Source organism: Bemisia tabaci, unplaced genomic scaffold (assembly GCF_918797505.1).
Source record: "Bemisia tabaci unplaced genomic scaffold, PGI_BMITA_v3".
Lineage (NCBI taxonomy): Eukaryota > Metazoa > Arthropoda > Insecta > Hemiptera > Aleyrodidae > Bemisia > Bemisia tabaci.
This window is the reverse complement of record NW_027311769.1, coordinates 11,728-37,430: the sequence shown is the minus strand read 5'-3', so window position 1 is coordinate 37,430 and position 25,703 is coordinate 11,728. Positions and strand designations below refer to the sequence as shown.

Below are 25,703 nucleotides of genomic sequence, written 5' to 3'. Positions count from 1 at the left end.
TACTGACCTAAACATCGGTATGAAGGCCGATTTTGGCGGAAAATGAGAGTTTGCAGCTGAATGCCAAAAAATAAGCACTTTTTGCCAAAATTAGACTTCAGACTCATGTACAGGTCAATATGAGACCGGAATGAGACCACAAATGGCCACATTATGATGCACTCCGTAGAATATAAATTGCAGACAAACAATCAACTCAGGCATTTTGTCGAATTCCTAAGCAAAGTTTTAAACATTCTCATTCAGATTAAAATTCTAAATCTTCAGCTAATTTTGGACACAATAATTAACTGTCTTCATTAATAGGAATATTTTAAAAAATTTGCATCATTCCATGATCGCTTTAATAATTTCTGGCTCAGAAATGAACATTCATTTCAAAAGATACGGCATTTTTTTTAAAAATCAGAGTTTTTTACAGTTTTGAAGGTTAAAATGTTTATATTTGTATTATAATGTATACGGTGCGGTATATATGTATGAGCATTTTGAAAAAGAAAATACTGTGATAGATCATAATTTGATGAATTCTTACTTCCAAAATATTGAAAATTCGAAAGTTCTTGGTAAAAACATATTCCTAACGTATAAACTTCCTGAACTTTCAAAATTTGACTTTAAGCGTTCAATAAAATGCCTAATTTGACTATTTGCTGGCAACATACACACCTTCAATGAGCAAAAAATCATTGAGCTAAGGGAATTTAGCTAGAGTGGACCCAAAAAAGGCTCTTATTGATACCCCTCCTTAGAAGCAGAACCTTGATGTGAGAAATTAGCATTTACAGCTTGCATTAGAACCAGTTGATTGAAAAAGCTCACTTACAAAAAACTTAAATCTATGTATATCTGAACAACCACTGCGAACAAACTATTCGTTATTCAAATGACATGAGTTAGGTTTTACCCTACTTCTCTGGTGCATTTCGCTCGTCTATCATATGTATCTGGGAACTTTGTGGCAGAGAGAGTTTCTAATATTTTGCCGACACTAAATCACCTCTACAATTCAAGTTTGAGAAATAATACTCACATTCTGAAAATAGTCGCAGTAACTTATAATGGTTCCATCTTTCATTTTGAAGGTTGATTTTGGCGTAGTCTTATAGTCCACATCATCGACCCGATAATATCTATCATTGTAATTGGTGAATACCGTTTTTCCCAGCATGGCCGCTTTATAAACATCCTGAAACTGATGTGCAAAGAAGTATTATGAGGACTGAATCTGCTAAACACTCGAACAGAATCAATATATTTCATTTAAGTTGCTAAAATGAGGGGCTTGGAGGACAATAAGAGCAGGTTTTACTGTTTCGAGAAATACATGTTTGAATATCTTAAAAATTGTATTCAAAATATTTAAATTGATGTAGGTATTTCATTTTTTTTTCCTCTTCTTTTTTTTTAAATCTCTTTCTCATTTTTTGTACTTAATCAATGTATTACTTTATAATTGTGTCTTTTTCTAGGTTCAATTGATAATTTTCTACAATGTACTTATGTTATTCCCATTTCCTTTATTATTTTATTTCATCATGTAATTTGTGTTTCAAATTCTTAAATGTATTCAAACTATCAAAATTTTCAAAATTGTGTTCAAGATATTCAAATTCATGCATTTCAATTTTTTTTTCTTAACTATCTTTCATTTTTAAGGCAGATTAATGTTGTTCTTTATTTTATGTTTAACTTTTTGAATAAATATAAAAAAAAAAAAAAAAAAAAAAAAGTTCTGAAGTTACATGAATCCTTGTGGCGGTGTTTGCTGGTGGGCTGACATTATTTTTATGCATCGTTTTGCTTACTTGACTCAACTTGACTGTCAGCTTTTTATTATGGCTCTTTCGCCCCTTGAAAATAATTTTTTAAACTATTTAATGAACTTCTTAGTTTTTTCACAAAATTTTACCGATTGTTAACTATTCTGCAGTCCTGCAAAAATTCTTTGCAACTGCCCCATTACACACTTGGAACTCTTTATAAATTGATATAATGAGCTCTCAGACTCTCAAAATCTTGGTATTTTCACAATCTATATCTACAATTCTTTGGAGCTGATTTTCCTAATTTTTAAGCTATTGACAAGTACAATCTTTGGTAAAGCCTACTGAGATCAAATATTTAAATTATATCCTGAGTTTTTTACTGCTAAGAAGCAGACCTCTGACAGTGCAAAGAGCTGATCAGAATTTTTACCTGATACTTCTAGGGGCGCTCGAAAGCACTGAACCTTGACAACTAACAATCGGTACTTTGTACTGCCAATCAGTTTTCTATGAACTCAATTGAACTTTTCCCTGTATTAAACTAATTGGGTTTCTCTCTGGAGGAAAATTTCACTTGACTTTATTAGAAACTAATCCAATCCACACAAATGGGTCCCTTTATATAAACATGATCTTACGTTGTGTTGACTTTGTTGCCAGCAGCTTCGAGCTACATCCAACGCAGTGTCCACTCCGCATGACCTTGGATATAATTTCTGTGCACATTAAAATGTTGTGTTCATGCCGTCGAATGCTAGTTAAATAACCAGGCCACAGAGTGAGATTAAATTCAGTAATCGGCACCTGAAAAATTAGAAAACAAGTTTGAAAAGCCTAGGATAGAATGAAAGTCCGCCTGATTGAAAACGGATTTATGAAAGGCATTTATTTTTAAATGATCACTGCGGGAAATAAAACAAGCACAAAGAAGATATTTTCTAAGTTTCAGGTGATAGAATATTTCTGCAAACTGATGACAGCTCTATGGTAAGAATCAATGCTTACAAGGCTGTAATAAAATATTGAAAAAATAATACTTTTGGTTCACCACAGAATTCAAAGTATGAGATTTCTCGGCACACTTTAAAGAAATTCCCTGACAATTGAAGTTGTGCCAGATGGTTATAAATGAATAATATGAAAGTTTTCAGGCAAAATTTAATGTTCAAAACGTCAAATCCGTTCAAGAAAGTAAATTAAGATGTGTAAGAAGTAAATGAGTTTTTTACATTCAAAACAGTAAAAAACCAGCCACTAAGAAGACCAGAGTTGGCTTTTGTCCACTTCGGCATTGTAAACTAACTTCTAAGTTAAGCTAATGACCAAACTTTGGTTTTTAAAAAAAATACACAGTACGCATAAATTTGTTGAGAAGAGTTCAGACTGGTGAGGAAATTATTTCATCATAAAGTGCACTGAAATATTTTTGATACTAATTTGAAAGACTCAGAAAAGACTTAATTTTGAAAAATTAACGAGCGAAAATTGAAAATGACCAATGCAGGAAACGCTGATGTCTTTTTTAGAAGATGAAAATGGAAATGGATCACTTGACAAGGTACAAATTTAAGCATTTTGATTTATGTTTCCTAGCCAAAATTTCACTTAGAACAGGATACTTGTAACAAAAATTACTGAAACAAAATCCTAATTAACAGATAAACGTTTTTTTTTTTTTTGATTCGTTACAAGGATTTTGAATTCCCCGCTCACAAGGAAAACATGGGTGTACTTGAACCAAAAAGCGTACTTCAACAGTTTTGGCAGGCTTCTTAATGAAGCAATGTTCCTGCGTTCCTTGCGTTTTTCAGAGTATTGACAATGTGCATTAGCTAAGCCTAAGCACCAAGATCGAGGTTGCCATCTTCCCACACCACAAAGACTGTTTTAGTAAAGTTAGTGCACGATTGTCTCAGGTAGACTTTTATTTTTCCATGAGCGGGAGGTTTGAATTTCAGCGTTGAAAAACGTTTAATATCTTAGTCAGAGTTGATTTCAGAACTTTCTGTTGTGCAAAATGTTTTCTACAAGAATATTTAATGGGGAAGCATGCATGAAAATGCTCAAATTTACACCTTGTCTGATAGTCTTTTGCTTGGCAACGTCCATGACCTGGACAGTAGAACTTTACTCCTCTGAACTAGGGTTAAATAGCATGATTTATTCCATTTTAATTTTATCCAAAAGAGAAACGAAGCCAGCTTTGACACAAAATGACGAAACCATGACAGATTTGCACCAGATGAAGTAATTCAATGGTAGTTACCCCCGCAGCCTTGTCGAAGTAATTTCGGCCAACCAAAGTCAGATTTAATTTTGCGAGGCACTTTCTCACGATCACCCCAAAGACTTGAAGATAAGCCAGATCATCTGGCGCAAGATCATTTGTGAATGTGATTGTGATTTTGCATTCACCACCATCAAGCCGTCTCGCCACAAACTCTTCCACCTGCAACAGGAAAATTTCATCAATTGTCATTTTTAATCTTCCTAGTTAAGGTTAATAAATGTGTGACAAAGATGAGTTTACACTTAATTATTTATCAACATAAGCTATGATCATATCCTTATTTAAAAAGAACCATTATTTGGAGATTAATCGTTTGAGTTCGTCTGGGAAAAACTGTTGAATCCATAGATATAGCTAAGGCACCACAAAATAATAACCTCTATGATTTTATAATTGGTTTAACCTGATTAATCCTGATTTTCTCTCCACTGTTTTTCGTTTATTTTCAAGCTATTTTGTGAGGATCTCCTCAGATTTGTGTGATGAAAAAACGATGGAAAAAGCTCAAAAGAAATTTAAGATTGCAATTGAAACCTCTAGGAGAAGGAAATGAAAAACGTTCACTTGATTTCATGAAAAGAAAAAAAATTAAATTTGAAAATTAGAAGAGGCGTACAGCCCATAGCATATTTAAAACAAATGTTGCAGAGCTAAAAATTGAGTTTTTGAGGTCAATTTTCTTACTAAGCTTACTCTGAAATAGATTTTGTTCAACGCCACCTACAACTCAATTTTTCATAAATGCCATGAGCCTAGATTTTACACATTAGACTTTTCCCTAAAAAGATATAGGCTGGTTACTGAATCACCATCTAAACAAGTATCAACATCATAATCTTGTCATCCGAGAACAATACAAAGATATGGAATAAGGAGTAAATCCTATAAAAGACATCATCATTCCCCATAAATTTTCAGGAATATCTACCACCAACTCTGGTTGAGTGGACAGGATAATCAATCAAGTCCCAGACTTATAGCTACACATTGGCAAGTTAACTCCTCAATGGTAGCATAGGTCATATACTTGCTGATGGGTTTAAGAATTTATGCCAAAAATTAATGGGATCATGGCAAAGAATTTTTGAAGGGTTGAAGAATAGTAGAATAAATTGTTTCAGATTCCATGTTACCAATGCTTTCAGATCTTTACGGTAAAGTTCCTCTTTACATTAACAACCACTCTATAGTAGCATCACATGATCACTATGGAAATATATAGGAACATTTTCTTGTCAGAGAAAAAAGTAAAAAAGCTGGAAAGAATTGACGCTGCTCTGGCTTGGAACAACAATCGTCTCCTGTAATAAAGGACATTTTATTTGAACATTAAATGTGCATAGTTATCAACCTACATTATTGTGGAGCTTAGTGCTCAAGAAAATGCTAGATCCATCAAAGAGGAAGCCAGCACCATTGGTAAGTTCTCTCATACGATCACGGATGAGTTGCTTCCTGACAGAAATTCTGTCTTCTTCAATCCCATTGATGGGACCAAAATCTACATGATAGTGATATAAGCACCAGTTGGTCGTAGATACAAGCTGGAAATAGTTCGCTGCAAGTGGAATGGTTCGCCCACTTTCGCCTGAAAAAATGGAGGAAATTTCAGAATATCAGTTCATGATGGAAATTAGGTAACAGTTATTGCAGCAAAAACTGAAAATCCATAGTTTGTACACCTTTTATTTAAACAGTTTATTTTCACAAGTTCTAGATGTAAAAATCTACCAGGGTTAATGATTTCATTTTTCAGGGATAAAATTGAGGATTTTTAAACAGTTTCCGATCGATAAAGGGAAAGACTCGAAGATGTTTCAATAACTTCTGAAAATCAGGGGTACAGAAAGTTATTAGACTTCCCATTTTTCAAAAAGGCTCATTACTTCAAAAACCTCTTTTTCCAAAGCTATAAATTTTTTCTTGTCCTTTATTCACAAGTTGCCACAATTTTGCAAAAAGCAGGCTAATTTCACAGCGATTTAAGAAAAATTCGGGCATTTCACTGCGATTCGTGAGGAGTCACACAATTTTGAACCTACTGATAGCTCACCTATCAATCGTGACTGCATGATTGGAGAGTTTCTGCACCTTGTTGAAAATTTCTTCACTTACCTACTTTCTAGGATATATAACAACCTTTTAGAGCCTTAAAGAATGTCTTAAAAATGGTAGATTCCTGTTCCTAAACCTTCAATTTCAGCTACCAAAAGAAGCGTTCATTGGACAATGCTATTTGGCATTTCTAAAGTCGCCACAGCAAAATAAAAAAAAAAAAAAAATCTTTCAAAGCTGTGGACAAAACAATTCAATGATGTACAATACTGGACAATTTCGTAAATTTTAAAAACTTTTCAAGGCGTTACAAACCCTGTCTATGAGTTTATAACGATTTTCCTTGTACAAAATATTACTATTGAAAAAGCTCATTAAATAAAAAAGGAAGATTCTGATTGAACTTCTCAGTCTGCTGACTTAACTAGAATGGACTAAAAACTAGATAATACTGCCAGAAAAGAAAGCTAAATGCTGGGAGCATAGTTGTCAGATGGTGCTGATTCCCCATTCAAACCTATGTGAAGTGTCCATATTTTCTTGCACAATCTTGCAAATGAGGCTGGGAGTCAAGATTTCCCTGATTTCTTCATTTTCTAATTTCCTGACTTTCCCTTACTTTTTTCACTTTTCCCTGATTATTCCTGAGCTTCGAACAAACTTTCCACTTTAATCCTTTTTTTTAATTACGCCAACTTTCGCCAAGCTTTGGACAAAATTTTCTTTTTTGAAGATTCAAATTATGAAAAGAGGCACTGGAAGTTGTTTGCAATCCCTTGAATAGCACCAGCTGAAGTTGCCCAGCTTCTCCTAAACCGCCAGAAACCCTACAGTTACTGCCAAAGTATTTGGAACCAACCTTTTTCGCGATTTAGAGACTTATTTGTAGTCTGACAGAGTTCTCTTGCCTTCGGCCGAACTCCACTGCTGCCATTGCTGCTACCTGTGGATATGAGACATTTCATGTAGCTAATGAATTTGGAGAAGCTTGAGAAAATGGACACATATAACATAATCACCAAAGTTTATGTTACAAGGCATTATTCTTTCATACCGAGAGTCTACATTGCAACTGAAATAAACAGCTATTATGAAAGATGATATGGTGTAGAAAATGTATTTCCATACCTTCACAGTTTCCTGCTCTCTCTGGGTGCTTTTGCAGGTAGGTTAAGAACATTTTGAGTTGCATTACACACCATGCAGTTGCACTTAGCGAGTGCTCGTTTAAGTTAAAGAGGGTTTCGTACGACTTCCCACATTTATGTACAGTACGTTTTTAACTTTCTCTGCTCAAAATTTCAAAAATTTCTAAGCTCACAAAAATATACATGATTGGAAATGAAAACTCATAATTCTGAGCTCCAGATTCTCATCTGGGGAAACTGACGTGGGAGCATTTCCATTGAGTATTCCATGGGAGCATCAGCATTTGAGCATGGGTGCTGGAATAATTCCAACCATCTTAGCGCTAAACTAAATGTAAGGAGGAACAATGGACCAAACACATCATTAATTTGGACGGATTTGATTAGACTCAGCCTTGATGTTGCCTAATTTCCTCTCATGTTTACCTTTTCGAGCAAGGACTAAGCAACATACGATCTTCAAACTTTTTGTAAAGCTTTGGGTCACATAGGATATCGAAGCAATATTAAAAAAAGGAAACAAAAAAAAACAAAAAAATTATAAATGTGAAAAAAATTAAAATTTTTCTTGCAAAAAAAATGCAATATGAGAGGAAACTAGGCAACATTTATGATGTCAATAGGCTGCTTTTGGTTAATGTTTCTCAAGATCCTTTACAGTGCAGAGACTTTTTGTAAAGCCCTGAGTTATAAAGGATATCCAAGCAATATTAAAACGGAAAAAAAAAAAAAGAAAAGAAAAACAACGGAAAAAAAATTTGAAAAAAATTAAAATTCTTCTTGTAAAGAAAACTGAAACATGAAAGGAAAGTAGGCAACAAATGATGTCGTTGCGCGGCTTCTGATTAACATTTCTCAAAATCAATTACAGTTCTGAGAACTCCACTCGACAGGAGCAACTGTATGACCATTAAGTTCTTTCAAATTGAAAAAATTAACCTCTTAAACTGTGAAAATATACTTACTGGCAATTGACAGCTGTGACATACTAGCTTGGAGCATAGCAGCGCCTCTCCCAACCGGCTGAAACAAAAAAAAAATTGACTTTCAGAAATGATCAGCCTGCAGTAATAACAGGGGGTGCAAGTTTAATCAAAGAGCTTGATGCAAAAACGGCTTTTTTCGCCCCCCCCTCTGGAAGTTCTTCAGACTTTGTCTATTGATTACTCATACTTGAGCGCTTCTTTTCCCAAATTTTCAGACCCCCGAAAAATTTTGGGGGGGAGCTAGGGGGGGTGGAAGTCAAAACCTGTGAACCTCAATATCTCTTGAACGAAGAAAGATATTGAGGTCCGGTTTGGACGAAAAATCGTCTAAAATTGCATACTTTAAGATTCTAAAGGTCGAAATCCCGATATCACATTTTTAAGTCAACATATGTGCTTTTTTCCAGTTTTTAGGTCTAGAAAATTTCTTTTAAACGAAAAATTTACAAAGATCTCAATTTTTTATTTGACCCAAAACCAGTTTTTTAAATTTTTCGTCTTTTTCCGCATCCAACGAGTGGTCCATTAAGCTGGGGAACCAAACGGTTCCGGAGTTATGATCGATTGAAGTTTCCGCTCAACGCGCGCCGACCGATTTTCGCGCGCAAAAAAGTCGGATTTGACTGTTATTAGATCATATTGAATGTTCAAACTGAGCAAAATGCATTATTAGGGACTCTTGAGGGTCGCTGAGTTCAGAAATTACCGATACTTCCAAAAAATTCACGTTTTTAAAATTGCAGCTTCGTACAGGACCACTGAGCGGCCGGTCGGCGCTCAGTGGGCCTCTAAAATAGCGCTGCGGAGCTGTAATCTTAAAAACGTAAATTATTTGGAAGTATCGGTAATTTCTGAACTCAGCGACCCTCAAGAGTCCCTAATAATGCATTTTGCTCAGTTTGAACATTCAATATGATCTAATAACAGTCAAATCCGACTTTTTTGCGCGCGAAAATCGGTCGGCGCGCGTTGAGCGGAAACTTCAATCGATCATAACTCCGGAACCGTTTGGTTCCCCAGCTTAATGGACCACTCGTTGGATGCGGAAAAAGACGAAAAATTTAAAAAACTGGTTTTGGGTCAAATAAAAAATTGAGATCTTTGTAAATTTTTCGTTTAAAAGAAATTTTCTAGACCTAAAAACTGGAAAAAAGCACATATGTTGACTTAAAAATGTGATATCGGGATTTCGACCTTTAGAATCTTAAAGTATGCAATTTTAGACGATTTTTCGTCCAAACCGGACCTCAATATCTTTCTTCGTTCAAGAGATATTGAGGTTCACAGGTTTTGACTTCCACCCCCCCTAGCTCCCCCCCAAAATTTTTCGGGGGTCTGAAAATTTGGGAAAAGAAGCGCTCAAGTATGAGTAATCAATAGACAAAGTCTGAAGAACTTCCAGAGGGGGGGGCGAAAAAAGCCGTTTTTGCATCAAGCTCTTTCATGAAACTGACCATTTGGGAAAATTTCCTGACCGCTGGCGCTGAAATTCCCTGACTTCTTACACAGAAAAAAGAAAAAGGTTCATTCAAAAACAGCGATGCAAACTTTGAAGCACCGCAATTGTATCTATGAGGTTGAAAATTGCAAAAAACCCGAACACTACAGTTAACATGCAGCCTAGAAATATTGTAAATTGGACCGCGTTTAGCAGAAAAGGATCAAGCCACACCAGCTGTTGCTAAATTTGATGGGGCAGTTAAATATTTTAAATATTTAAATTTATTATTTATTTATTTTTTTATTTAATATTGTGTTGTCTTATTTTTATATTTTTATGTTTTTATTTTTATATTTTAATTTTCAATGCTTATCAAGCCGGGCTAGGATATAGCGCAAAGCAAAAACTGTAGACATTTAGGCTGTATTAGGCAATTCCTCCGAATTATATACTTACACATAGAGCTAAAAAACCGCAAATCTGAGAAACCAGTAATTTCTCTTGATTTATAATGAGTATGTTGCCCAAAAACCGGAAGCAAATTTATCAGAGTGTCAGCAAAGTCACTAAAAGAAACCTATAAATCGTGAAAATGGCAATCGAAATTGTGTATCTGTTATTTTCCGAAAATTTGGGGGGGGGGAGGGAGATCAGGGCAGATATAGGGATATCAATAAGATATAAGAATAATCAATTATTGATTTGGTAAAAGGAACGGTAAAGCAAAGTCACAAAGTTAATGGAAGTGAACAAAGGTAGGGAAAGTTTCAAGTTCCTTAATTTCAGATTTTAATTCTTAGGTTGCGCTCTCACTCCTACCCATTCACTTCTTATCCCTTCCTCTTTTTATCCTACCATATATTTATTCTGTACTTTCTTAAACTATTACGACATCATCATCGACATTTTTATTTTCATCAATTAAAATGAGAATAATCCATACAGAGTGTGCAAACATTTCAAAATCATGAGTTGAAAAACACTGACTCCGCGAAATTAAATATTAGAGCCTAACAAAGCTGAGCGGCGACGCACTGGCGCCTACAAACCTAACAGGGATACTTCACGCATTGCGCAATGCGTGAAGTATCCCTGTTAGGTTTGTAGGCGCCAATGCGCGTTTCGCACTCTCTGCCCGCCCGCCGCGCCGCGCCGCAGCGTGCCACGGCGTCTGAAGCAACTATTTCACACCAGGGGTATTGCACAGTATCATAATAAATTTAAGGCGCTCCAACATATTAAGAATGACAGGCATCCTTCAAAAGGACGGAGCTTTCCTCGCAAAATAAATCAAGATACTACGGCACAAAAAGAGAGCGGTAGTCCAAAAACTAACTCAGTCCTAATATCCGTATTTAGTAACGATCAGCATAAACTTTATCGTCTGGCTATTGCTTAATCGCCATCGGCTATAAAAGGCTATAAGAAATTGTACAGCCGGCTACAGAAAGGAAATCTTACAGCCGGCTTTAGGTCTACGGTATTTTGGAACACAGATTCTACTGCTAATTTTTACCAGGGGACCTATTCACGTTTTTATTTTTCGGTCGATTCTTATCGATCGAATCCACACCCTCCTAAAAAAAGCGCGTCCAGCCATTTTCGCGGCTCAAAGCATACTGTCCGATCAAAGAAAATTCGAGAAATTGACAGCGGATAGAGCGGAAAAAATCCACGAATTCCGCTCCTGTAAGGTGCCGTGCTCCAAAATGTCAGCGTCCTCTCGCCCTCGACTCGGTACCAGAGTTTTTCGCCGGCGCGGCGTCCAGGACGCCGCGGACAGACGCGCCTATTAGGTTCCGTTTAAATAGATCGTATAATTTGTATGAATAGTTTCTTTTTAATTTTTTCTGAAGTCGATGAGAACTAATTGGCACTAACTGCATAAAACTTAGCTCAATAATAATAACTACCCCCATGGCGGCTCACGCCGATATACTGTATTTTATCGTTCGTTGAAGACTTATTTATTGAGAAGGCGATGTTGCGCTGTCTCCTGTAGTTTGCACCTATTAAAGAATAAAATATCTTCGTATAATAATATTGATATTCAAAAAAAGTAACCCTTAATCGCTACATGCAGCGTTACGTACAAATGAGTAAAAGGAATGTAAATTAAAATTTTAATGGAAAAACTAATAAATTGAATTATAATCCAAATGAGCCCCTCTTAAAATGTAATGATCTTGATACGAAAACACCCGTTTGCCTTCCCAGTGGCGTAGACAAGGGGCGGGTCCAGGGGTCTGGGCAGCCCCCCCCCCCCCCCCCTCTTAGCCTCGTTAATGGAGATGTTGCGTGTGTGAGAAATCTGCGATTTGACTATTGATTCTTATGTAAGAGTTCACGAGAAACACGATGGTGCCACTGGTTTTCTCTGAAATCAACTCCCAAGCTCAAAAAAAAGCTCTTGATGGCCGAAATGGAGGGGATATCCCACGCTATCCTGAGAGTTCACCTCTGCATCAAGACGAACACAACGCAATGCGGCGTACTGCCAGCGCGAGACCTGCAGTCGCGCACTGGCGGCGCCTACAAACCTAACAGGGATACTTCACGCATTGCGCAATGCGTGAAGTATCCCTGTTAGGTTTGTAGGCGCCGCGCCAGTTCGCGTGTTGCGCTGATCGCCCACCACGGGGAAGGCGTATCTCAATAGAGATGTTGCATTGTTGCATTTGTGAGGAATTTGCGATTTGACTATTGATTATTACGTAAGAGTTGGGTTATCCTGGTATCCTGAGAATCCACCTCTGCATCAAGACGAACACTCCATGCGCAGATAGGGGGCAAATACATTAGCAGGGATGCCGTGTTTTCACTTCAGTTAGGAATCAACGCGCAGGGCATTGCATACTTTCCAGGCCTTGGTAAAAAACACACGTGGTATGAAGAGAAAAATTCCGGAGCTTCTTACGGAATTTCCGCACTTTTTTATTAGTACTTGCGGACCGCCCGGTAAAAAACCAGTGCTATGGTCCGGACTTGGTGGAATTTCCGGACTAGTAGACACCTTGTTCTGGGTGTCGCAGAGCGCCAGAGCGCGTTGCAGGAACGATTTTCATGTGGACTGCATTTTGCAAAAAGGAACCACTAGCATTGCAATGTTGCTAAGATTGTGCAACTTCTTTTGTCTTGGAGGAAAAACCCGATCATCCATTGATAGTTTCTATTTTACTCGCTAAAAACTGTAAATTTAAGACAAAAATTACCATCTAAATTTCATAGTTTTTCACGATTTCCGCAATTTTATCGCAAAAGATGAAGTTGCACAATCTTAGCATCATTGCAATGCTAGTGGTTCCTTTTTGCAAAATGCAATTCATGTATGTATGCTACAATTGGACTGCATTTTGCAATTTGGACCTATAAATTCTGGCTCATCTGGAAAAACACTCATGCGCATAGGGAAACTAATGGCACATACGTTGTTTGTAACCAAACCGGGATTTATAGTTCCAAATTGCAAAATGCAGTCCAATTACTTAAATGTTCTTGGAATATGAACTCAAGACTCACCCGTGGTGGAGCACCATTGGTCTGCGTTTCGCCGGGTGCACGGCCGCGGGCTGTGGATCTTGCACGACCACGTCCGATAGCTTTTGGAGACAGTGAAGACATGTTTCAAGCCTAAAACAATCAAAGAATATTCCCTTAAAGTAGCGCACTCAACGGTCAAGTTCCTCAAGAAAAAAAAGAAGAAGAAAAGAAAGAACCTCCCAAGGTTCCCCCATTTTTCTTGTCTTCACATGGGTTCCCCCTTTCCACGCGAGCGGCCGGTCGCGTGGTTGAGAAGTTTCTGCACCCCTGAATTTCCCTTCTTGAAGTAGAGTGGACCAGTAGACACGGAATGAATTTAAGCATTTTCATACATTTTTCTTAACCGACATTTCACGTAGAGCACGATTCGCGCATCGAAAACTACTGAAACTAGTACCCGCGTTGAGCAGAGAGGAACCAAGCCACACCAGCTATTACCTAATTCAATCGGACAATATAATGTTTTACATGAAAACGGTTGCGCGGATTTTTGAGCAAATTTCAGTGAATTTTCTGCATACACTGGAAAAAAAAGAATTTTTTTGCCACCAAGAAGTATTTCTTCTAAAATCAAGAATTTTGCTGGTTAATATAAGCTACTTTTTTGCTTAACCCAAGCATTATTTTTCTTGAATCAAGGAAAAGTCAGCTTACAGCAAGACAAAGAAAATTCTTGGCGGCAAATTCAAGAATTATCATGCTTGATCCAGGCTACTTTTTTTTCGGTGAGTGCGAGGCAAATTTCTTAAAATTTTCAAAAGAATTCGCACAAACGCTCTCTTTTAAAAACTCAAATTGCCCAGTAAAATTTGGCAATACAACCGTGCTATGGAAAAACGCAGTATGAGCCTTGAGGCGTTGCCAAATTTCTTCTGGCAAATCACTAATTTTCAGGGCAATTTTTTATTACTTTTCGGCCAATTTCCCACACAATTTTGTTTGTAGTTTGATGTAAAGTGTCTAGAAATTTCAGGGAAAAATATTCATAATTTCCTTTAAAAATAAACAGTATACCCAAGGATATTTGGCAACTCTCTGTCGAGAGGTAAAAAAAGGCCTCCAAAAAGGAATGATGGAAAATAGACTACAATCTTATGACAGGACAGTAAAGATATATTCCGTAAAACATAGAGGCACTGGGCGTCGCCTATTACATCGCTAAAACCGGATTGCCGAAAACGCAGCCGCGTCGAAGCCACCGCACCAGCTACTCGCCGTTTTCAGCGGACTCAGCAACTTTCAGTAGGAGCGAGGAAAAATGCACTGAAAGTTGCGAAACCGCCCATGAAAACAATGAGAGCTCGGAAAACTCCGAACACGGCCCCGTCCTGCACTGTTTTCCCCTCACAGAAATATGCATTTCCAACACTCTCGAATGTTCATACAGCGTTCTCCCTTAGCACAGCAGAATAGCTGATATGGCTTGGTTCCATTCTGCTAAACGCGGTCTAAATATGAGTGCACATTGAATAGGGAAAGGGCGCGACCACCAGATCCGCGCTTTTTTTTCCTTAGCCAATCAGACACCCAACGTCCAGTTTGTTCATTTTTTATGAAAAATAACATCGGAAATCGAAACCGAATATTTCTTTCGGATTCAGTCAACTCATCGGAAAAAATATGTCCAAAACTAACTTTTCGAGATTTCGGCGTTTCTATTGATGTATAATACATTCCACTTCCTCCAAAGAACACACAAAATCTTGATTTAAGACATTTTAATTTTCTTTCACTTGGGTCAATATTTTTGACTGAGCCGTCAGCTCTTTTTTTTTTTTTTTTTTTTTTTTTTTTATTAGTGTTAAGCGAACTTTCACAATGAAATTATACACTTTGTTTCTAAATTCAAAATAAATGTGTGAGTACAAACGACCGGGTAGTCTGTAACTTATCTAAATGGTTAGAAATAATTGGTTACTAAAATTAATGGTTCAAACCAAGGGGCTGGCCAGTTCCCACGGTTTCACCCGTTTGAGGCGTCTAAACTCATTTGAGTTGTCAAGTAATAGTAAAGCCTCGGTGTTAGGATGGTGATGGAGCCGTCTCTCATAGTTGGTTGCAACTTTAGTTATAAATTGCGAGACAGTCTCCATCCCCAGGTCTCTATGGATATCAGAGTTACGTTCATACCATCGTGCTCCGACTATCTGTCTCAGAGCACGATTTTGGACTCTTTGTAAAATTTCTATATTGGACCGTGCTGCACACCCCCAGATTTGAGCTCCATATGCCCATGTGGGTCGTACAATTTGTTTATATAATAGAAGCTTATTACTAATACTTAACTTAGATTTTTTACCTATTAACCAATACAATTTTTTAAGTTTGAACAAGCATTCTTCTCTTTTGATTTTTATGTGTTCCTTCCACTTTAACTTAGTATCTAGGTGTAGCCGTCAGCTCTCAGCACGATATCTCAAAATCGCGGAAAATACGCCATTTTTATATTGATGTGAGAATAATAATCATAAACGTCAGTTTTACATAGGCGAAAAGCTAAGAATTTCCTTCAACTTCACGTGATACTGCACGCTTACTCCGGAACTGGTTGCGGAAATATTTCAAATTTAGAAAAAAGACATAGAAGAAAGTTGACATCCAGTCTACAAGTAAGTCTACCTACTGTTGCGTAACTTGAGTTGGCATTCCCTTTCACCTCGTTCACCTTGAGTGCGTTTTGTCACAACATTATGAAGACCAACCCACTACCTGGTATTCTGCCGTCCTAAGGAAGAACTCCGAATGAACCTTCAGGCGTTAACAAATTTCCTTTGATATAACACGAATTTCCTGGTAAACTGATGGGCAGTTCCGTTTTACATTTGCCCGAACAGCGGTTTGTCAGAGTGGCAATACGCACAGCAAAAATGTCAAAAATATGTATACGAACAGCAAAAAAAATCTCCGAAAATATGAACACGAACAGCGAAAACGAACAGCAAAAATCTCAAAAAATATGAACTCGAAATAGTATGGTGGCAGAATAACTCTAAGTCAAAAAAATGAAAAAAAGAAAAATAGCCGAAAAAAAATAGCAGGGGACTTCGCTCGGTATCTGTCGCTAGAGTGTCCTGGCCTCTTCTATCGAGGACCTCCAGGACTCATCCTCCTGTTCCTTCTTCACTTTTCGTCGGTCAACCCCCAGAGTTGGCCCATTGGTTGATCTATAAGGATTGATTATAAATAAGTTGATTATAGGTCAGGGAGAGGGATGCTGCGACATGGCGTTGCAACTTGTTGCGGCTTTTGTCTTTGTCACTGGCGAGGCAAGGCAGCCCTTGGTCATGTGGCTGATTTGGGGGCCTCGCAAGGGCGTTTTTTCCTGGTTGGGAACTCTCGGCTGACTCTTGTGGCCCCCGTACCTCGCCGAAAGCCTAAACGGCTCTCCAAAGCCCCCCGTCGCGTTCCGGGAGCGTGAATGCTCGGTGAAGCGGGCGGCGATAATAGCCCCATAAAAAAGTCACCGGAGGGTCGCCTGTCAGCGCTTGTCGCCGCGAGAGGGAGGGCACAGGGGTAGTTTAACTTGACGCCAGTGACAGCAAGTGTCCCTCCCTCGGTCGCGTACGACCAGGCCACAGCTATCTCTCTTCTCGGCTTGTGAAGAACCCGGGGCTGGGTGATGCTGTCGCTCCTGTTCTGTTGTCCTTTCAGCCGCAACGTTGCCATTTATCCATATCACCACAATATGTTGAACATGCCACACGGCAAACTGAACACCATAGCTCCATTTGAACTTGGCACTTGGAAAAAACGGAGTTTTGCGGACGCTCTCGGAAAAAAAGAATGATGGTAGCAGAGATTTTATAAGACAGCAAACGAGATAGTTTCGGTGTCGTATTCTGGTAAGGAAGAACGTCGTATGAACATTCGAGAGTTGCCGAATTTCCCCAGATAAGACATGTATTTTTAACAACATTCATGCGTATTTTTCCAGGAAACATTAAGATATTTTAGATTAAATTGCGTACAAAATTGTCTGAAAATTTTGGAGAATAATTTTCAGAATTTCCCCATAGTAAATTCGGTTTTTATCGGAGGAAACTTGGCAACGTCTGAAGACTCAGACGGCGTTTTTCCTTAGCACGGCAGTATTCCTTCAAGCTAACTTTACCTTCACAGGTAACTTAAAGACTATGCTGCTGATTTTCGGGATTCGAAAATATCTCTCCAAAGTTATGAACTAAAAAAAAAATTCGAAAGAAAGAGAAAAAAAGGCGATCTAAAATGTGTAGTGACCTAGGAGTAATCCAACATTAAAAGGGGAAATAGAGCAACAAGGCACTCGGCCTAAACAACAAAACGCGAAGGAATGCACCTGCACAAGTAACAGGGATCAAATTAACAGGGTCTCTTTGATAGAATCTAATATCCCGCTTTTCCAATTCTTCAAAAGGAATCACGCCCACTGACCACATTGCTTCTTATGCAGATTTCTAGAGCACGCCCCATATTGCTCACCTGCTCACAGTTCTCTTTGATAGAAATACGTCCATTTTTGAGAATAATTATGCGTATATTTTTCCTTGAAATTCTCAGACGTTTTAGACGAAATGGCGAACGAAATCGTCTGCAAAGATTGAAGAAAAAAATTCACGATTTTCCCGATAAATTAAGGTTTTATTGCAGGAAATGTAGCAACGTCTGAAGGTTCATACGGCGTTCTTCCTTAGCACGGCAGTATGAGCCGGTCACGCAAATTCAACGGACCATCAGGCAGAACGAGGCAGTTGCGTTACAGTCGTAAAATTGTGTTTTGAAAGTTAAAACTTGGAGATTAGCGAAAAATAATATGATCTAGGGAGACTCATCCGAATAAAAGGGGGTGGGTGGGTCTTCATAATTGAGGCGTTGGATGCAGAAAGAGCATTTCTTGGTTGCAGTGTCTTCAAATCTTCACTGCTAATTTATATTTTAGGGCGGTAATCCAGGATTGCGCGAAAGGTCGAGGAAAATATATGAGGATTGCGTGAAGAGGGCACAAGGATTGCGCGAATAGAAGCCGCCACAGGAATGCGCGAATTCAAAATGAATTAAATTTAAGGTAGAAGTTTGGCGAAACAGGAAACGGTTGGAAAATAAATGCATTTTGACAAGTCATCGATGTCTCGCCTTCAGGTGATACATGAAGTGAAAAGATTTAATAATGGTCGTGGGTTTTAAGAACTATCCTAACTTCTCTCGGAAAAATATTTAATCGAAAGAAACGAGGCAACGTTGGAATGTGCGTATGGCGTTGGCTTGACATGATCCTTTAAAGTCCTATTATTCGATGCCACGATTATTCCAACGCGAGTTCAAATAATCGCGCCAAACAGCGTGGCAGGCGTTAAACATATATTAGCGCCTGCAAGACTTCAGGAATACTTGACGCATTGCGCAAAACCGTGCGATCGGCGCACCCGCCGCGCACCGCCCATATTAGCGCCTACGAGACAGCATGAATACTTCTCGCATTGCGCCAAACTCACTGCAGTCGATCAGTTGATGCGAAACGCATATTAGCGCCTGCCTACATAATTTTTGACTTTCTGGTTTAGTTTTTACCATAATTAAAAGGAAAATATGTATCCTCGTTGTGACGATTGAGAAACTCGGATATGATATTTAATTTTTTTGAGTCACATTAATAGAAAATAGAACGAACGAAAATGTCGCGTCGAAATTTTCGATACTTTTATTTGAGATCATATAGGCAAATGCGCGGAAACTATTCAGAAAAACTGTGTGTAGCTTTTTAAAAACATTCATTGAAAATAAAACAGAAGTGGTGCATAACGCTGCAATCAGAGGTAAACATACGCTTTCTTTCGGGTGCACCCGTCGGGGTTTGAATCCATTCATCTCTTAAAAACCTTGAACATGGTTGTTCTACGATTTTTTACGTGTAGCTTTTTTCAGTGTTGGTGGCCGCGTAGCGGTCGCAGGTCCCTAGCTTACTTTTTAAAGCCCATGAAAGCTCTCTGGACTATTTGTGCTGCGAGGGATATCCATCGAAGAGACATGCCCGTAAATGAGGACGGAATGAATAGTCTTCCGCGATGTAGTTATCTACCACAAACTACCAAGGCTGCCAGAACAACGCCTCCTCGTTGAATATTGAATATTCGCGCAAAAATGTGAGTTTTCAGTACCAGAAAAATTCGCGCAATCCTGTCCTGTGCATCTCAAAAAAGATAAAAATGGGGGCATTCGCGCAATCCTATCGCAGCCATTTTAGGGAGGAAACTATTTGGTGATTGTTCTGGAATTTCCCGTTTTTAGCATTGGAAAATGGTGTAGAAAATTCCGTCAAAATTTCAAAAAATTCCATACGATTTGCTTTAATTATAATGGATGAATCGTTCGTGGCAGTGGCGTGACGTGAATTGCGATGTATCGATTCTTATGCCATTTAAAGCTATGGTAGAGAATCGATTATTAAGGTGTTCGCTGCGAACACCCTGTTCATCGATCCTTTTTCATAGGTTTAAATGACATAACAATCGATATATCGCAGTTCACGCCACGCCACTGGTTCGTGGAGATTCTGAGACACCGCAAGCAAGAAGTGCCATTTTTGCCGACCAACGTGACAAGCGGTAGGGGTGTCAAGCTCAGCGTTGCAGAACAGTGTGGAAACTGAATTTCAATGGACCACTAGATAAGGTACGAATTTCAGCATTCTGATGCATGTTTCTTAACCGAAATTTCACGTAAAATACGACGCGCACAACGAAAATTACCGAAATCAACTCCTTCCAGAGATATTTAATGATTCTTGATGCGTGAATTCAAACCACCCGCTCATGAAAACTCAATGCTCTACGTGATTCACATCGTGGGTTAAACGTTATCATGACAGTCTCTGCGACATATAAATCGGGCAACCTCATTCTTGACGCCTTGGCTCAGCTGTAGCAAATTGCTTATAGTTTGAACAACGCATGATGGGAAATGAACATTGCTCGATTGAGAAGCTTGCTGAAACCGTTGTAGTGCGAGATTTGACTCACGTAGAGTTTTGAGTTTCTTGTGAGCGGGCAGTTCAAATTCCTCGTAACCAATTTGAAATAAAAACGTTAATATCTTCGTTAGGAGTTGGTTTCCGTAATTTTCGTTGTGTGAATCGTTTTCCACGTGAAATTCTGGTTAAGAAACATGTATCAGATCGCTTAAATTCGTACCTTGTCTAGTGGTCCATTGAGGAGCTTTCCGGAAAAAGGGAACATACCGAAAAAACGCGTTGTGAGAAAAACGCATTTGAAGTTTTCATTCCTACTTCCTGGGCACTGATGATGACATACATCGGACATGGGGCACTCATATCGACGTTCATGCACCCTAGAATGAATAAGGACCATTGGTAAAACTTACACTTCTTTCAGTGTTGTGGGATGAATTTTTTAAAATTTTCCGTTATGTGCCCTTTTTCGGAAATGGACCGGTGGTCATAGGTTATGGCTTTCAAAGCTGAATTTTCGAAAGTTGAACGTGTTTCTAAACGAAAATAAATAATTCCGATTAATCAATAAATAATAATTTCGATCGCGAACGCGCGGGTGGATCATCTTTGATCATTATAAATGAAAAATACAGCGAAACACGCGAAAAACTCGAAAAATTCACACTCACAAGAGACCATTGAAAATTGGATTGGATTATTAATAATAATTACAAAAATGCACAGGTGACCGGTGCAACGCGTTGACGATCACTGCAACCCGAATGCATTGATTAGTAGGATCAGTGCGATGCATCTATAATGAGGGATCCCTAATCAGTACCCATCACCTGCCTGCCTGCGCGCTATCTCCTCAACGTCGCGGCAACCTTATCCAGAGGCAAATAGATGAAATACGCCTGTGACCCCTCACTTAGCCTCACAAAACTTGGTCTCTTAGCTCCAAAAATTGATCAATTAAGCTGAAGCTCGGGACATTGGTACATTAGGATGCGAGAAATCCATTTCTGCCATTTCCGGAAAAAAGGGCATATCGACGGTGAAACTACCAAACCACGTATCTCGTTTGCGGTGTTTAAAAATCTACGCTCACATTTTATTTTTTTGAAGTAGACCAAATAAATATCATTCCTTGGAATTTTCACGGAATTTTCTCCGCACAAAGAGGAATAATCACAGAAATTTCCAAGACTGGATGTTAAGTAGTTTTTCATTTAAAAAATAAAGTATGACAGGAAGTCTGCGACGTCGCAAACCGAGATACGTGGTTTGGTAGTTTCACCGTCGATATACGCGTATGTGCCCCTCTTCCGGAATGCTCCTCAACTGTTTTCTCTCTCTCTCACTTCAAAATTTAAGACATTTCCACTGCCTACCATTCCCGGAGTAGGTATACGGTATCATGCAAAATCCAAGGAACATCTTAGCTTTTCGTAAATTTCAATGTACCGACGTTTACGATTAGTATGTTTGCATCGATAAAAAAAATTTCCTGGTTATTGAGGTGAAAAATGTCGTTAACAGTATACGCGGTATTGAGATGATGACGCGTAATTTATCATGATTTTACTAAACCGCTGGTAAAATCGCAGATATGACGCGACCTTGCGGTGACAATCCCGTAATTTCTCATTGTGTTTACAATACCACTAGTAAATAGCTCATTCCTCGCCTTACCGATACGAAGGGATTTTCATTTCTCAGGATTCAACGAATTCGCTGCAAGATATTGAGATGGATTTCGCGTGATTCCGCTCGTTTTGACAAGAGAAATCCAAATGAGCACTGCAGATTTCGAACTAAGGAGTACGTTCGTGGCAGAGATTGAAGGAAAATCGTATCTTGTACCCTATCTCAAGTCACGGACGTTCATCAATATTTAGCTCACATTCATACAAAAATCGCGTATTTTCCGCTAAGTGGTGAAAACAGTTTGATTTTTACTTTCTCGCTAGCCTAGGGTAGAGGAAGTATTGTCATCCTCCAAGGGGGGGGGGGGAAGTTGAAATTTCGTCATTTCTAGACGTTTCAAGGTCCTAGGAGTCAAAATAACCATACTTGAAAAAATATGTGTCCGTCCGTCCGTCCGGGCCCCCCCCCCCCCCAAATCTGTCTACAGCTATATCTCAGAATCTATCTGTTCAATTTCATTCAGAATTTGCAGAGAACACCATATCTATGGTCTCCTTGTGCACGTCAAACGATTTTAGGGTATGCTAAAATTTGGGGGGGGGGGGGGGGGGGCTAGGGGCCAAGGTTAATTTTTAGCAAAATCACACGGAAAGCTCATTTTGAAGGACTGCAAATTTTGAAAAATGCCTTTAATACTTTAACAGTGGGCATCAAGCACATCACCAGGGTCATTAGTTTTAAACTTGACCGCTGAAAAAATTTGCGTTTTTGACGCGGAATCAGGGTAAACTACGCATAATTTTTCATTACTTCACAAAATAGCTTATGTCCGGCGATAATCGCGTAATTTCTGAATTAATATGTGAAGTCCTTGAAAAATCGCGTATTTATCGCGATATTGTGGAAACCCACGCATAATTTTTCTCATGAATATCGCGGCTTTTATGAACATAAGTAATTACTTAGAGACAGACGGAGAGCTTAGACTTCCCTTTAATTTTGCAGGATACCGACTTTGGAGCTCGAGTTGTGGCGCCTTGCTTACCACGTTACAAGATGCAAGCATAACACCTACATTCATAAACGCCATTAATGTGAGGCAGGTGAAAATTATGGAATTTCTGAGGGTCAAAAGCAGTGTTCTGCCTTCCCCGGGCGCCATGCGGCAAATGCGCCTAGAAATTGGGCCTTGGCGCCTAAAAGTTGAGGGGGGGGCCTGGGTCACTGTGGCGCCAAAAAATTTGACAGATTGAACTCGCAATTGGGAAGCAGCTGCAGTGATGAAGCGCTCTCTGTACGCAATGTTCGTAGCACAGCCCAATAGCTTTTCATTCGCCATGGTCGGTGTGCAAAAATTTAATTTGGCTCCTAAAAAATAATAGGTAGTTACAGCCTTTCTATGGGCCTGTTGCAAACTTTAGCTAAAGCAAAACTAAGAGTTGATTCTATTAGATAATGCCTCAAAAATCACGATGAGTGCATCGGCGAAGTCTGAAATGCACTCATAACTTCACGATCTGCGTAAGAAATTTGCGGGTTTTTGAGCTTCCTGCTTCAAAAACGGTACTACAGCACAGGTGAACATTTTGTTAGAAGAGTCCCTCCATTGTTGGCAATCTTCATCATAGCCGACAGCAATCCGCCAAAACACATGTGATGGGACGAGATAACACCTGACCAGGATAAGACCAGATAACAGACAACGTATTTAGGTTCATATTTTCCTCGCCTGCATTGATTGATCTTGAACTCTCCTCGAATTAGGCGCAGAACTGCAGAAGCGTCGGCCATGATGAATATTGCCGATGATGGAGTGACTCCTCTAATAAAATGTTCACCTGTGCCGTATTGTCGATTTTGAAGCAGGAAGCTCAAAAACACGCAAATTTCTTACACAGATTGTGAAGTTATGAGTGCATCTCAGACTTTGCCGATACACTTACTGTAATTTTTTTTTTTTTTTTTTTTTTTTTTTTTTTTTTTTTTTAACTACTTCAAATACCACACAAGTGGTAATCCTTACGCTTCCACTAAGAGCCCCTCCCCCCTCCATCCCTACCATGTACCAGCCCAAGGCAACCGTTGTTTGAGACCATCAAACTCGGGTCGCCTAGCCGGGAATCGAACCCGGGACCTCCTGATTGTAGAGCCAGCGCTACAACCACTACACCACAGGAGGCCGACTGGCAATTTGTGAGGCAAGATCTGTAGGAAACGACTTTTAATTTTGCTCTGGCAAAAGTTTGCAACATGCTCATTCTTGTAGGCAACAGGTGTACATATCAAAATCAGAAGAAAGAGTAATTTTAATAGAATAAAGCTTACGTGTAGTAGGAGAAAAGAAGGATCTTCTTCGTCGAAGAATTAATCGGCGAAAAGCAGGCTGCTCAGATTTCTAGGATCTGCAATAAGTTTTCAGGGACTTCTTGGAGGTAAGACAAGATTACGAGAACAACGTGTGAAGTTGAAGATACCTATGGAGAAAGATTGCGATCCACCAAGCTGCGGCAAATGTTTAGAGATACACAGTTCATCACAAATATGATATAAATTTACTACACAAAATCAGTTCTGTTAGATAAGGGCAACAGATCACAGAACAGTGGACAATGTTCAAGGACACCACTGAAAGGATAGTGATTGTCAATAATAATTCTGCGAACAGCTTTACGGGAACAACTGTTGAAGTCCGGATCACAGATACGAGAACGAACAAGAGAAGTCGAGGATCACAGCTAAGTGAAGATACTGATCATCAATAGCAGTCCATACGAAAGTTTTGCTTCTGAACTGCTTCAGAGAACAGCTGGTAAAGTTAATAATAGTTAAAATTTCTCACGAGCGAACGTGAAATACGTCCAATACGAGGACGAACAAGTGAAGATAAGGATCACCACTGACGTGAAATACGTCGAATACGAGAACGAACAAATAAGGATGAGGATCACAACTGAGTAGGTATTGAGTGGCTAATTGTTACAAAAAGTCTGCTTCTGAAACTGCATCAGAAAGCGAGCAGCTGGTCACGGTTGAAATACCACGGTGAAAATACCTCACTGGCAAACGTGAGATACGTTTTTGGTTTAATTTTAATACGAGAACGAACGAGTGAAGACGAGGATCACAACTGAGTCTACTTGATAAAAAGTGTTTCAAAATCAGAAACCAAATAATATAAACTAATCACTTTGCCACATACAATGACAACCCGGATTCCGGACAAGGTACACTCTACTACAGGTATGGACAAACGGGGTGCCGAAGTGGCAGCGCTGAGAAAATCGGCGATCGAGTGACGTATGAAGTCGTACCGTCCATTTGCCGCACATGCCATTCGCAGTCGTACTCTCGATGCTGTCAAATCTACGCGTTTTGACGACTTTCTAAAATTCCATTTGTCCATACCTGTAGTAGAGTGTACCTTGGATTCCGGAAGGAATATCGTAACAAGATGGCGAATTAAAATGGCGATTCTTGGATCGATCTTCCAAAAGATCGATCCTCCGACCAAAAGATCGATAGGATCGAATCGATTCTTTCACGTTGCCCCTTCGCGGGGGCAGGACATTACCTACAACGGCATTACCTCCAAAAATCCAACATGGTCGAGCGAGAGATCGAAACTTTGGCAATGTGCCCAAATCGATCGGTCGATGTTTTGAGATGTAAGGCTGGGGGGCAGGACATTACCTACAACGGCATTACCTCCAAAAATCCAACATGGTCGAGCGAGAGATCGAAACTTTGGCAATGTGCCCAAATCGATCGGTCGATGTTTTGAGATGTAAGGCTGTCTCGAATTTTACGATGTTGCCAAACCAAAAAGTAAGCATGAGATTTCTTTATAGGTGTTTCTCACTTTCTACCACTGTCGATGGTCTGGGTCTGTGAGATTGTGCGAG

At 39.1% G+C, this 25,703-nt stretch overlaps 1 protein-coding gene across 2 annotated transcripts; it reads right to left on the bottom strand.

Moving 5' to 3' along the window:
- Positions 1-1,039: 1,039 nt before the first annotated feature.
- LOC140223823 (piwi-like protein Siwi) lies at positions 1,040-25,218 on the bottom strand. 2 transcript variants are annotated; one of them, XM_072305913.1, is made up of 8 exons: positions 24,127-25,218; positions 13,209-13,319; positions 8,228-8,285; positions 6,974-7,057; positions 5,415-5,647; positions 4,036-4,218; positions 2,408-2,573; positions 1,040-1,195 (listed from the first exon to the last, which is right to left on the bottom strand). In XM_072305913.1, exons 2-8 carry the CDS (start codon positions 13,308-13,310, stop codon positions 1,179-1,181), a joined length of 843 nt encoding a protein of 280 aa, XP_072162014.1. In that variant the 5' UTR covers positions 13,311-13,319; positions 24,127-25,218; the 3' UTR covers positions 1,040-1,178. The 2 variants fall into 2 exon arrangements, with proteins under 2 accessions (XP_072162014.1, XP_072162015.1); XM_072305914.1 differs by lacking the exon at positions 24,127-25,218 and adding an exon at positions 14,244-14,405.
- Positions 25,219-25,703: the final 485 nt, after the last annotated feature.

Bases quoted from the DNA above. Each gene is read 5' to 3' on its own strand.
- LOC140223823 (XM_072305913.1), bottom strand. From the start codon at position 13,310: ATGTCTTCACTGTCTCCAAAAGCTATCGGACGTGGTCGTGCAAGATCC. The intron at 5,648-6,973 runs GTTGGTTCCAAA...CCATTTTTTCAG, and splicing joins GTCTCTAAATCGCGAAAAAG to GCGAAAGTGGGCGAACCATT. The intron at 2,574-4,035 runs GTAACTACCATT...CTAATTTTTCAG, and splicing joins ACTTCGACAAGGCTGCGGGG to GTGCCGATTACTGAATTTAA.